We start from the raw sequence: 15,212 nt of genomic DNA on the forward strand, positions 1-15,212 counted from the left end.
CGTCAATGAGATTATTAAGATCAATGAGACTAAGGGAGTTCCAGGTTCGATGTCTATATTAATATGATGTAATATACTCGGTGACAAATAGCATTTCAATTTGAGACCGACTTTAGAATGGTTCCATACTCAAAAGACTTTTGACAGGCAAATATGTTGAAACAGAGAAGTTTTGACAATTACACAATTAAATGCTTTCTGTATTGTCGACGACATTTCACAAACTAAAAACCAACAATTGAACAATGACATGTCTAACTTCTTTAACATAGGAATTTATTTTAACAACTAAGACCGCGAAGATTAAGTCCAGTGAGACTTATGAAAAAGGAGTGTATGGAGGAAAAAATGTTTGGCTGCAAATATGAGAGGTCCACCAATTTTGATAACATATCGTTTTTTTTTCCTCTTATAACACACCTTTGTAATATATACATATGGTTTTAATTCTAGTTACAAGAATTGTTGTTTGGAGTTGGCAGGAAGGACAATGACAATAAATTTGTCTCACTTTCGATCTCCCTTTCAATTTTTTCCTAGCAACAATTATTCCTAACCAGTATTGAAACAACCCCCTTTTACATTTGTTATCTCTCCATAAGATTTATGATCCAGTTGCAATAACTAATATACTTGTTTCTTTTCCTATATAAAATAATATTACTGAAAAGTTTCCAAATGTATCAGCTCACAAGATATATATTTATGTCTACACATATTTTCTGTAAAAATGTTAAGAGATATATTTAATGTATTGTTCGAAAATATATAGCCACATCATGTGATTCTAGACATGTCTAATTTTTTCAATGTAAATTATATTCAACAACAAAAATATATTTTCTAACAATCTGATGCAACGTTTTGAAAAGGTATTAGAAAGGACGGCATGAACTTGAGGGTAGAGAGTTGTTCATTTTTGTGTGTGCCAACCCATCAATGGTTAAACAGATGGATACATTGTGATCAATAGAGATCAACTTGGCTTTGGATCATTAAACTGGTCAACTGATAAACTAGGATTGATGATGCCTTGACGTTTTCAGGTCAAAACGTGTTTAACACTTTGAGGGTATTTATGTACGTAACTGTAGTTATCAATAAAAATATAAAATGTGGATCAAAATGAATTAGGTGCGACATACTATATAACTCATTACTAAATGAGATATTAGTTGATGCACGTTATTTTCAACGTAGCAGCATATAGCTCTCAACACCACATTCTCAAATTTGGAAATCGAAGAGAAGTACACTAAACAACAGCATACTTTTGGCAAAAAAACAACAGCATAGTACCACATACGATTATTTTTTCATTACGATTTTACAAAACTAGTTTTTAGGGGGTAATTAGGCTCTGAACAAATCGACTGGCAGAAATAATTTAATTGGGTTTTTTCTTTTTGTTTCCGGTTTCCGTTTTGGTGACGCGCTCGTGGAACATCTCAACTCGCCGGCCGTTTAGGGGTTGACAAGGTCGTGCATTTTTCTTGTAAGAAATATCCAATGGAGATCTTAGTAGTTCTACTTGTTCTTTTGACATGGACCTCACCTGCATTTAATTTATTATACACGGTAATTAGAAATCAAGAATCAAGATGTCACATTAATTTGGACCGTTTCCATACAAAAATGTCAAATGAACATGAAAGTAGTAGCTAGGTCAAAGAAAAAAAAAACGTAGTAGCTAGGTCTTATCCATCCTACATTGAAGTTCTCTTTTTCGTTCTAACGTATATAATAAGTTTGACATAAACACATAAAAGCAGGGACTTGTCACACATAAAAGCATGGACAATGGAACCCACAAGACACTCCAACCGGTTAGATATCGTCATAACGTACGTGTACTATACGGTCTAAAATTCTTGTGACCAGTAGATTCATTTTATATGTATATTAAATTACTTTGATAAAAAAAAATTGATAAAAAAAAGTATATTAAATTACTTCTATTTATAGTCGGTATTTTAGAGGCCTAACAAATAGAACATAAAAACTATTTATGTATATTAATATACATAATAAAAACAAATAAAACATAAAATGTTGTAATTTTGGGAGCTTATGAAAAGTAGATCTAGTTCATAAAAATTACTTTAGAATGTAAATTATTATATGCTCACCAAAACCCCTTCAAATAAAGTATTTGAACAAAATTAGTAATATTTCATACTGAATTGCTAGTTTAAATAAAACCAATTTTATGCATAATCAGAAGTTTTTATTGGTAACTACGTGGTCGTCACAAGCTAAAGTATTACCAACCAAACGAATATCATTTTAAAACCTTTTTAACCCGAAAAACCTCCTAATTACAAATAACTGTACGTGTCCAAAAGGTTACCTTGCCAAGAATGGTCCAAGATACGTTTTCGGAACAAGGAGGAGTGGTGAGTGAACCAAAGTATCTGAAGTACTTTCGAGTCTTACGTTCGATATGTCTTGTGTTTATTTTTCCAACTTCCACTTGTGCTGTTTGGTTCCCTTTGAGCCTCTCCTCCTTTAGCTTCACCAATTTATCCTTCATCTAATCATTTCACTTATATTATTATTAACGTCATACATGCAAATAAACAAATATATATATAGTCACGTCAACAGTTGTATATATGATATGTAGACCTCAAAATATACCTGAGAGAGGAACGGCTCTTCACTGCCGATTTTGAAGAGGCTTGCAACCACAGCAAAACTTCCATCTTTTGCTTGGTGTACCATGTGTAGCTCAGCTGCATATCTACGTTATTTACCTTTTATTTAAATGTTTTCTTGAACACATTTTCTAAATTAACACAAAAAGATGGTACAACTCCAAAAACTGTGTGACAAAAACAAAATAAGACAGCGTCCACACGGGCCTCACGGGCCATACTAGTTCACAAGAAACATTTACCTATGGGCTAGACTAAATCTGGGATTTTTAATACAAATAATTTCGGACATTTCTTAAAGGTTAAGTGACAATTGGCATATAATAGTAAACTATTTGAAATCCAAGCTAAAGCTAATTCGGAAAATAAACAAATAAAAAGGTGTGGGTTGTTTTATGTGTCACAGATCATAATAAAGTTGTAATGCTTATATTAAAAATAATAAATAAGAATAATGAAAAAGGAATTGGGGCTTACTGGACACCATGGAGATGATGTTCGGAAGGAGTGTGCCAATGCATTTGCAATAAGGTATAGTTCTTATTGTTTATCACCACATCTCCTGCTCCTTCCGCGAAGAACATAGCGACATTGCAGACGTGGTTCACGAGTGTTGCATTTGTCGTGTAGTAATCGCGGTGGAGGGGTTCTAATGTGCTGTTGTAAAAGGTTTGTGTCCTTTGGATATCAATTGGAGATTGCAATTTACCAATCGAGCATTCAGTGTAGTGAGGGTTTAAGTGTCCCCATTGTTTTGGTCCATTTCTACCTCCATATCCAAACCCTATTCCTTGTGTCTCTGCTCATAATCACCAATGTTTGTACTGTTAAGAAGTTATATTCACTACTACAAGTAACTAAGGCAATAGCTAATGCTTTTGAGGATGAAACCTCTTTAAGGTTTTTTTTTACCGTTTTATGATCAACTAATGTCTTGTATAATTTAAGCACAACACATATCTCTACCTAATCCTGACAAATCTTAAAACCCATATAACTTTGTTGAATTTTTTCGAAATTATTTTACCCGTTGTAAATAAGCTTATACACATGTGTATGCATAACCATATATGTGTATATAAATACATAATATAATTATATATTAATAGTTATGAATTATATGTGTGTATATAGATAGAGGGAGATAGAGAAAAGAGTGTTAGCATTACGAGCATTTGCAGCGGCAGTGCAGAGGGGGGCCATGGCCAAGAGGCAGATCTTAATAATCAGCATCACCATCTTCTTCATGAATTGTGTATGTTTAATTCCTGTTTTGTTGGAATCTGCTAAAAACCGGGAGAAAAGGGTTTGCATTAGAAAAATAGATTCAGAAGAGGACAAATGTTCCAAATCTGTAAACTGGCTAATGATTTTTCTAAGTTAAACCTGTGGAGATAACAAAGTGTTGTATTAGCTTTACTTCATGGCTGACACGACCGGACTGGCTCTGCTATTTATAGCCCTCTCTTCAAATCAGTCCTACTTCAAACATTAGTTTTTTTCTTCCTTTCAAAAAAGCAATAAAGAAATAAAATAAAAAAGATAAAGAATTACCTAAAAACAAAACAAATGTTGTCCAAGCGAATTTATGTGGTTAATATATTCGTTGAAGAAAGCATTCGAGTTGAGGAGTATAAGCATATAGTATTCGTTTAGTAATATGTTTTACGTCATATTATATATAGGATAAGGAAACTTTTGTATTTGGTCAACAGTAGAATAGTAATTATATCGTATCATATATGAAAATACGTAGTCAACTTTTTGCCAAAAAAAGAAATATGTGGTCAACTTTTGAATTCAGTGTTAGACTAGTTACAATGGAAAGGTTGAATACAATTGAATCATTAATGAATATAGTAAAAATAAAAAATGATAATGTGGATTATTTGATGCTAACAAAAATTTAACATGATAAATAATGATAAAGTAGAGCCCACCAACATCACAATGCCACATTATAAAAATTTATGATATTTACATATCATCTTAGTTATTTAAAATAAATTATTTTCACTATAATTAAACTATTTTTTTTATTTTATACACAATTTTATTATTTTATTCTCTACAAATAGAAAGTAAATTTGTTTTAAGTTCGACATAGAAAATTAATTACTGACTAGTAAAATAAAGTGTTAAATTTAATAAAACGAAACTATTTTACAATGTTAAAAGTAAATGTGTCTTAATTTAGAAAGAAGAAAATATGATGTGGATGTTAAAAAGTATAGTGTTGAAACTTAGAACCATTATAAATAATTTTCGTACCTACATAGGTCAATTCGTAGTAAGGATGTTCAATTCGATAAAACCGAACAAAACCAAAATAGAGAAAGTAGTTTACATTTGGTAGCTAATTGTTATAACTTAAAATACCAAAAACCAAAAAAAAAACTGAACCAAACGGATCAATATCCAAATTGAACATGCCTAATTCTTAGTACAAGTGTTGACAAAAAATATATTAAATTTCATATATTATAGAAACTCTATGAATTGGGACTCAATAAATTAATAAATAAAAATTAATAAATATGATAAAGTAATAACTTTCTGATCTTAGATTGAGGCAGCCTAAAATCAATAAGATAATAATACAATAATATTTAAAAATATTTAGCTAATTATATGGTTTTACTAAAATCATAAATTAATAATTATATAATTTTTATATAAGTAGAAAAAGAATTTTGATGTTTATTTATTTCAAAATATATTTATCTCTAACTATTTATTTTAATATTCTGATGTTACTTTATTGAATTACATATAAAACACATTTTTCTATCATACATATTTAATATCTATATATATATATAAATAAATCAAATAATCTTAAAAAATAGATGAAATTTAAATCTATGAAGTTTAACTAATATATAACTTCATGAAAAGATATTATGTTCATCTTTTTAAATAAGAATATTTTAAAATAGAAATTTAAGAAGGATTTTAAAATAATTAATAACTAAATAAATTGATAAATGATCATAATTCTAATATTATTAATCTATAAAGTTTTTACTGATATGCTTTATTTCACTATTTCAGTATTCACACGTCACGGGCTAAACCCGACACTGGGTTTTAAGCACATTTTTTTCTTAAATCGATCTCTCATCTTATCAACTATGTTTATGCGGCAACGGTACACACAAAAATTTGACTCTTCATTTAGAAACCAAACATGTAGCTCATAAATACTGTTATTTTACTCATATCAGAAGTTAATGTGTTTTTAGCTTTCATCACCTTTTAGCAAACTTGAGTATGGAATTTGTGTTGTCTTTACAATTGGTGAATGGACATAACAAAATGCAAGAAAAGAACAAAATTAAAAGTGCTTCATGACACAAACCACATATCCTCTATTTTTTCTTAAATCCTTTTTCGTGAAATGATATTTTACGCTACAAAATACAATTATTAATTATGTTACCCCGCGTACTAAAAGTTGTCCATCAAAGTTATTATTCCTTTCATGGATCGGATGCGAAGTTAATTAGTGGAATTGTCAATCTTAATTTTTAAAAATAAACGATTGTCTTATCTTTTTGGTGTATGCATGATACCTTTACGTATAATCCACAGATGGTGCCTGCCTCATAAAAACCCACCTCCCATTTTTCTTTTCCCCCACTTCTTATCAAGAGAATTTTCACTATTCCCATCTCCTTGTTATAAACTATTCCCACTACCTAAATGATTATTTGAGCCAAAACAGAAGATAATTATTTAAAAAGAAAAAGTGAAACATGTGATGTGATAATCAGGTAGGGGCATCACTCAACGGAATCAAGACAAAACGTCTTCGGGAATATTCATTTGTCCATATACTCCAACCCCGAGAACATAAACATTTTCACGAGCTCGATCTCTAGTCTCTTGTCGCAACAATACAAAACGCATTATGCGAATCCGCAAGTTGATAAATTCCACTTTGTTTGTCCATATCAATGTTTTTTTTAATTTGTTTCTCTATAATTCAGGCTAGTCTGGCAAATTTGAAACTTGTCTTATACATTGGAACGATATGCTTGGTTCAGAGTGTTTTTATGGTTGTATAACAACTCACTTACGCTCACTTTCTGATTTGTATCCGGTTAATGACATGTTTGTGGCACTATTACAAACCAATAAGACACGCCGCACGTGTGTGTTTTCTTCGGGGTAGATGCATGCCGTTAGAAAGTAGTGCGCAAGTTATATGATTTCTGATAAAGAGGTGGTCAAAATCTAATCTTTAATATTTGCCCCACAGCATAGTGGAGTGAATGCTTTAAAGATCTCTGCACGAAATTGAACCAATGTGGTTTTGTCGGTTAAGTTCCCACTTAGTTCTACAAAATGCAGGAACGATGATTCTCTATCGACGACAGTGACTCCTCTGGCTATTCTTTAAAGAAGGCATATAATCATAATAACCTTTCTTATTTGGGATCAAACAAAAGAAATGGAGCGAGAGCACTAGTGAAAAGACGTCTTTAAAGGTTTAATTATTGCACAATGCAAAAAAAAACTTTTAATTAATCAGAATCAAATAGCAGGTTTAGGTGAAAGTATATGAAAACCATCATCCCAATGATTTTATTCAACAAAGAAAGAGAGACTTGTAAGTGCAAAACAACAACAAAGGAGAAATCTCATTCTTCAATAGGCCTTTGACCCAACACAGAGATGTCTTCATACCGTTTCTGCACCATGACAACAATATCAATCAATGTTATAAATGTATATTCATTACTAATCAACAGATATGACATTAATTATTGAACTATCAAGCAAGAGTTAAAAACTACTCCATATACATCCGAAATCTTAATTAAGCTTTAAAAAAGCGAACCACGGATCAATCAGCTAGTTTAATACTCTAAAAGAAATAAGCACAATATAATCACTTTGTTTCATAATGTAAGATGTTATGCCTAAAAGCACAAAGATTAAAAAACTTATTCAATAAAAACATCATTAAAAATGATTCTAAAAAGATGTGATGGGTTGAACAGTTTCTATTAAAAGAAATCTCAAAAAATCTTACATTCTAAAACACCAAAAACCTTCAAAAACATCATATAATTATGAAACGGGGAGAGTATTATGATGATAAAAATGAAACAAAAGAGGTATGTAAACAGAGATGTAATCATTCCAAACAAAGTTAGCTAATACAAAGAATGAAGAAACAGCTACCACCTAGACTCTAGTTCAAAAGACAAGAGCAAGCAATACTAATCAAAAGTTTGGCAAAGTTGTCAACAGGAGGATTCATCTTCTGAGTTAAAAAGTATTAACACATTCAGACCAAAATGAAGTGAACTGAAAATTAAAAAAAAAAAACGGAACAAGTAGTACTCATTCTCCCAACCGATCAATCAAATCCACAGAAACACACAAGAGGAAGACAGAGTAAAATAAAAAAAAGAAACAGAACATACCCCAACGTTTTTGCTTTCCCAGAGCTTATGAACACCATAATCCACAGCCTGCACATATAACATTTTCATATTAAAAAACGATCCTTTTTGTATATCAAACACCAAAAAAAACAAGAACTTTCTCACAGTTTCGTCTTAAAATTAACAAATCTCTAGCAGCTATACATTGCAAATAGCTCAAATTCTATATCCGAATGAAATGAATTCACCAAAGATTGTAACTTTACATAAAAAAAATCGAGATTTTTGTTCCGATCCCAAAACAGATCCGAAAGCTAAGAAGGTATAATTGTAAAAAAGGGGGTTAAGGATCTCTGACCCTTTCGCCGAAGAAAGCGCCGGCGATGATGAAGGAGACGTAGACGGAGTTACGGCGCATGATGACTCTGTAAAATCCCTCGAGAAGTGCCATCTCTGTCTCTATTCAGGTACGTATCGGTTCTGGATTGAAAACGCGAGCGGATCTACAAACAAATGGAGAGCGAGAGACTGAAGAAAGACGACGAGATTTGCGCGACTAATCGGGAAAAACAATCTCCACCTTTGACTCTTTCGTATCTGGAAAGGCCAAGTGGGCCTCAGTACCTTAGCCCAGTAGTTCGGCCCATTAGCTCGTTTACTCAAAATCCAAAGGGTTGCCACGGCCTGATTCTCTTTAAGATCTTATAACAGGTTTTAGAAATCATGTATGTACATTCTGTGGACACAATAAGAAATGTATGTACATTCAAAGTTTTGGATATTTTTTAATTGTTTGATAATTTAGTTATTTCGGGTCTTAAACACATATATAATCATGGGATGAGGTGGTTGGTTAAATACTCTTCCTCATGTGAATCATATAGACCTAAATCCATAAGCCAAAACAAATGTGTAAGTTTCTAGTTGTGGATCGAATTCATGAAAAATTGAAGAGTTGACCACAATCGATGAGTTAAAGTTTGAGATATTGAGTTATCCAGAAACATGATAATTAATGTTAATTTTATTATGGCTTCAATATTTTGACTTTAGGGAAGTTTTTCAGTACTTTGTTTCAAGTAATAGTTTGGTATTGGGGATCATAAAAAGATCTTTCAGCAATGCACATACTCTGATTTTCGCATAAGAAAGTACACATTCTTATTACATTCTATAGAACGTTCCTTGATCCTTAAGTAACTGAACATGATTTCTTCTCACTAAGTACGATGTTGTCTCTTTAGTCATTTTGTCACTAAACGTTGAGTATTAGACTTATAAGAAGTTAGGAACATGATTGGGTATGTTTAAGCACATGCAAGTGAAACTATAGGAAAAATGGGCAAATGTCACATTCAGAATTAGATCTTTTGACAAAATTGCTGATTCAAAATAAGTATTGAAGGTTTGAAACACATACTCGAAATGAATCACCAAGCAAATTTTTTTAATAAGAAAAAAAGAACAAGAAAATAGATCAAACTGGGTTCTGAATTTAGCAATGGAGCTTTAAGCAAGACGAACTGAAATATCTCATGCGTTTGTAGATGAAATTTTGCTAAAATAAATAACTTTATTTTGATTTTTTTCTCCCTAGTATATTTTTAAGTTCTTCAAATGTATCATAATTTTTAACAAATTGGATGTTTTTCACTTGATACTAATTTTTTTTTTTAATGACAAACGGCTATTCTATTACTCAAGCTTGAGGTGGTCTGGGTAACCAAACCGGAATAGAACAACCAATAAAAAGTAGCACCCTACGGAAAGTCCTAGCTGTCTTAGCTAAAAAATCAGGAAACTGGTTGTGCTCGTGGCACATGAATGATTTTGAAGTCCGGAAAACAAATCTGCAGCGTCTCTATCTTCTCCAATTCTGTCGCGAATCTTGGCCACTCCTGGGGTTTCTCTATCATAGCAATCAGTTCCTTACAGTCTGTTCCAAAGCTCTGACATGGCGAGTGTTGAAGCATGTTCTCCATCGTCCAACGTAGTGCTTCTATCTCCGAATGCAATGCAGATTCACATCGAGGGAAATTCCGAGTTCCCATAAGCTGTATATTTTCCCCACAGTCCATCCAGACCCATCCACATCCACTGTATCGATCTGAGGCTGTCCAAGATCCATCTAGCAGACAGATATTTACCAAGCTTAAGACTTGGTTTTCTTCATTGTTGTTGGTCTGAGCTATTTGCGGTATTATCTCATTTGCATTAAACTATACTTGACATTCGGTTTCTGCATATCGAACTAGTTCTAGAGGATTTCTATCTATTCCCCTGAAAAGCTTTTCATTACGAGCCTTCCAAATATACCATATTATCCAGGGTCACTTGATACTAATACCAGTCTGAAATGAATATGGATTATGTAGATATGCCGATCCGTAACGGAATGTATCACAACTATCATAAAAACCATATAAAATATGTTCTTTACCACCTCTACATATAAGCAAACAAACACACTAAAAGCAATATTGGCTATGTTCTATATAATTATTGGTAAAATGAAAAAGACTCTATATCAACAATATATCAATAATGTCTTACATATATTATTGAGGAACAAGAACCACATTTATATATGATATTATATAAAAATTCAGCGTGAGATCAAGCAACGACTATGTAACCCACCAGAAGCCGAAGCAGCTCGCCTAGCTTCGTCTACGAGAGCTGCACGTGCCGACGAGATTCCGGCAGGGACTAGACACGTATCAAACGTTGAACAGTCGATCCAGTCCTTAAGAAGCTCTTCTTGTCCCCATATGTCAGGTATCCAAACTCTTCCGGCGACGTCTCTCCGGTGCTTCTTTAGCTTCTCTCTCCCTGTGTCCACTCTCTCTTCTTCTTGATTCTGCTTCGGTTTCTCTTCGGGAAAAGCTTGATCATCTTTCTTGTCGGTAACAGAAGAAGCTTCATTGGGCGAACTTGGATCTTGTTGGGTTTGGTCGGAAGGAGGTTGAGATGGAACGATCGGGTGGGCCATTGGAGATGTCGTATCGTCTATGTTCATCATGGTTGAACAAAAGTGAAGCAGATTCAGATTCTTGGGAGAAGCAAAAGTTTTTTTTTGAAGAAAGATGTGTGTGTTTGTGTTTGAGATTCGGTGTTGATAATATGTATATTATGTAGGGTTGTGTAAAGAAAGAAACAATCGGGTGGGAGTATGGGTTACACGTCGACGTAAGTTTATTGCTTGGTGAATTTCTCTTTTGTTCGCTTTTGTATTTTTGTATGGTAATTGACAACTTTACGTGTCTTTTTAGATTGGTTTGCTTTGGCTCTTAATATTTTGGGATTTAAATAAAAAATAAATAATCAGTATGATTTTTGAAAAATTATTGATTAGAGACTCCTATTAAATATTTTTAAATCTTGATCTTTTGCATGTGATCAAGTCTTGGCAATTTGGGTTAAGTAATTCTTTTTTTGCTAAAATATTCAGGTAAGTAGTTTCTTAGACAAGACTCTCAATTAGAGTATCCCTAAGTAGAGATGCAAGAGGAGAAGACATATTTTCTATAAATTTTGTGCATGTTTTATCGATATTCTTCATAAGAACATAGTATTTTTGTCACCAGAACATAGGATATCGTCATTTTGCTTTACATTTTAAACATGTTTATTTACCTTTTTTTGGTCACGTCGTATATATTTACCTTCAAAATTGAATATATATATATATATATATATATATATATATATATTATTTTTTTGAAACAAATTGATTCAAGTTCTCAACTGTTAATATTTCTGGGGTCGCGAATATTATTTTATTTTTTTTTGGTAAAGGGAATCGTGAATATTATGTGCAAAATCTATACTATTAAAAGGGAAGGAGTTTTAAAAAATCTACCTATGAAAAGTTGTTGGATCATTTCATTAGACTTAACTATTTTTTTTAGTCTCACCTTATATTTCTCTAACTATGCAATAATTAATTACCTTATATTTTTCTAACCATAAAAAAATCAATGCTCTTATTTATCACTCAACTTACTATGATACACCAAAAAATTATACATAACTCTATTATACTAAAATATCATCTTACCAAAACATGTCTCATGAATCTATAACCAAAACGTGACTGGTAAATTTAAATACCAAAACTATATTGTTCCTTGATGCCACCAACCTTTTAATATTTCATACTATCATTTATTTTTTGACCAAAGGTTTCACTCTATCATTTTTTCGTTGATTGAAATGTGGTTTTTCAAATGAATATGTTGACCTTTCTAAATATATATCTACACAGCTTATACATCATAGATTCTCCTTGACTAACACTTCTATTAATTTTGACTATATTTTAAAGGAAGTTATTTTGCATACAGTTTAACCATTTATTATAAATATATTGTTAGAGATTATTTTGTGTACTTTAGTTTAACAATATATTATAAATATATTGTTATGATGATTTTTGATAAGAATATATTATAGATGCGATTGAAAATTTATATTATTAAAAGAAAATATTTTAAAAAATATATTATAAAAGAATTTATAACATCTATATAAAACTCTTTATTTTTTATCCTACCATTAACTACAATAACTATAAATAATTTAAATATTTTAAATAAATCCTATTATTATTTCTCATTTTGTATGATACACTTCTCTAATTATTTTTCTTATTATCATCCAATGTTATTGTTGTTATTCAATAACGTTATATACATCATATATTATGCTCAAATATGGATATATAATATATAGATATCAATTATTAAAATGAAAGCATATATCTTAAAACATATTATATCATGTCATCTAACATTATATAATTCTAAATATTTACAAAATCAAATTTAATAAAAAAACACTTTAGCAAATTATTTGTTAAAACAAAATTATATATATTTATGCTAAATAATTTTTTATTACGTTAATATATTAGAAGTTTCATTCATCTCTTAAAATATTATTGAAGATTATTTTTTCCTACCATGTCAACCAAATGCCGGGTCACACTTGATTGCATGTTTTTTTGAAGTTTGCATGCTTTAAATTAACGAAATTTTATTAAATCTAAACCAGCTTATGTACAAGTCATCGTGTTTACTGTTTCGACGACGGGTCCAAACTTGATATAAAAGTATTGTTCTCATCTAATTGAAAATAATTTATTTTAAAATAATAGACGCACTGAGTCTGATCAATCCATATAATGTTTTTGAAAAAAATAATCAAACGATTAAAAATATAATTACATTAACTAACTAAATAAAATAATAATTTTTTTGATATAATAAAATTTTGTAACATAATAATGTATAATAAAACTAAATGCTAATTCATATCATATATTTTTATCAACTGAAAAATAACCCGCGCTTTTAAGCGCGGGTCAAAATCTATTATATCTTAAATCCTCTTTGTACTGTGCCCATGGGCTTAATCAATAATATTAAGCAGGTTGACAAAAAGAAATGTGCAGAATATTTAAAAAAAAAAGCATTCAAAGGGGTTCGATTTTTTTGGGAGGAACATGAGGCTGATGTCGATTTAGGATTTATTCCAATGAAATATATCGAAGTGGGGATACGTTGGAATTAAATGATCATGATAATGAAACAAACAAAAATCTTTTAGGCTCCGAATGGTGACTTCGGTTTGAGCGGTACAGGACAAGCGATTCAACTGCGATGCGGTTCTAATAGTTATAAAAATATATAGATATATATTATATGTAGAGATTTTTGTTACTGTTAACTGCGGGGCGGGACGAGACGGGACGATAATCACCATTCGAAGCCTTAGTTTCTACGTTAGATTTTGATCTAGATTTTAAAAACGCGTAACTAATTTTATTCAAAATTTTAATAACTAAAAATTAAAATTTTATACATATATATTTACAAAAAAAAACACATTTGTTTTTTAAATTATTATAATTAAATTAAAACTTACATGAATATAATTTCATGAGATAAAATATTTTATTTTTATAACCTACCCCGTATTAATTTTACTTATATTTTAAAACTTTAAATTATAGTACAAATTTCTATTTAATTTTTTGTACTGGTCAAAATTTATTTTATTTTTATAAAAATTAAATATATGTATTCAATCCGTGTCATACTTGATAAATATATTAAATTATTTTTAATATTATAATTTAAGTATGTATATTAAAATATGAAATTATTTCTTAGTTTATATATCTTACTTTAATATTTTGTTTCAATAAGTTGAAATATGTTGTAAAATTCATGAATATATGTTATTCTTTAATTTTATAATTTATAAAATAGTTAATAAATGGACTAAGTTACTTAATATTTATTAATTGGTGATAGTAATTTAATTATGAATATAAGTTTTGTTATATAAGCATTATAAAAAATTCTATAAATAAAAAATGAATTAATGTTTGTTTATAATTATAGTTAATATCAATTATGAATTGTATTATTTAAAATTAAATATTGAAAGAAATGTATATTTATAGTTTAAATAAAATATATTATTAAAATGCAGTTTTAGAAAAAGATACTTAAGAATATCTTTTTAGATATCTTATTTTAAAAATATTAGAATAATAGTCTAGGTTTTAATAATAACTAAGTTAGTTGCATTAAAAATAATAAATAAATTAAATAAATATAATGGTCTAATCTGGACTATTTGTAAATAGATAAAAAATATTTATGTTTTAACCGTATTGATAAAAACGCTATTTATATCCACGCAAACAAAATAAAATTTACATTATGATTGACATAATAAAGAGGTCACGATTTGAAAGTACATTTTCATGTGTCGGTATATGGAATTCATTTGTCTCTTTGACAGCTTTACTGCCCTCTGCAAGTATATGTTTGTAACCGAGAGAGCTCAGTAATAGTAAGGAGACATTATAGTTGATTAATTTGATATTGTCCATACTCTTTACATTTTGGTTAATTAACCATAAGCTAGAGTATAGAGTAATATATGTAATGTTTTGTATCCTTCTACGGAAAGCAAATACGTACCAGAATATAATATGTGTGCCCATATGCCACATATATATATGAATATGTGACTGTCTGATGTAGATGCATAATTTATTGGGATGGAATATTATGTGTCGTGACTCGATAGGGAGATCGAAGAAAGGATATATTTAGTGCAGACGTTAACATTTAACCAT

The 15,212-nt window shown here is 30.2% G+C and overlaps 3 protein-coding genes across 3 annotated transcripts; all 3 read right to left on the minus strand.

Moving 5' to 3' along the window:
* Nucleotides 1–1,091: 1,091 nt before the first annotated feature.
* On the minus strand, nt 1,092–4,302 carry LOC106367944 (alpha carbonic anhydrase 1, chloroplastic). The gene is made up of 6 exons (XM_013807812.3): nt 4,044–4,302; nt 3,827–3,940; nt 3,135–3,456; nt 2,641–2,743; nt 2,351–2,533; nt 1,092–1,555 (listed from the first exon to the last, which is right to left on the minus strand). The coding sequence occupies exons 2-6, from the start codon at nt 3,903–3,905 to the stop codon at nt 1,388–1,390; spliced, it is 855 nt and encodes a 284-aa protein (XP_013663266.2). The 5' UTR covers nt 3,906–3,940; nt 4,044–4,302; the 3' UTR covers nt 1,092–1,387.
* Nucleotides 4,303–7,167: 2,865 nt separating this feature from the next.
* Nucleotides 7,168–8,647, minus strand: LOC106364909 (cytochrome b-c1 complex subunit 9, mitochondrial). Its single transcript, XM_013804394.3, has 3 exons — nt 8,415–8,647; nt 8,096–8,143; nt 7,168–7,354 (listed from the first exon to the last, which is right to left on the minus strand). Exons 1-3 carry the CDS (start codon nt 8,505–8,507, stop codon nt 7,304–7,306), a joined length of 192 nt encoding a protein of 63 aa, XP_013659848.1. The 5' UTR covers nt 8,508–8,647; the 3' UTR covers nt 7,168–7,303.
* A 1,797-nt stretch (nt 8,648–10,444) lies between these two features.
* Nucleotides 10,445–11,432, minus strand: BNAA09G33150D (protein BIC1). Its single transcript, XM_013807810.3, has one exon. The coding sequence runs from the start codon at nt 11,076–11,078 to the stop codon at nt 10,662–10,664; it is 417 nt and encodes a 138-aa protein (XP_013663264.1). The 5' UTR covers nt 11,079–11,432; the 3' UTR covers nt 10,445–10,661.
* Nucleotides 11,433–15,212: the final 3,780 nt, after the last annotated feature.

This window comes from Brassica napus, chromosome A9 (assembly GCF_020379485.1).
Source record: "Brassica napus cultivar Da-Ae chromosome A9, Da-Ae, whole genome shotgun sequence".
Classification (NCBI taxonomy): Eukaryota; Viridiplantae; Streptophyta; class Magnoliopsida; order Brassicales; family Brassicaceae; genus Brassica; species Brassica napus.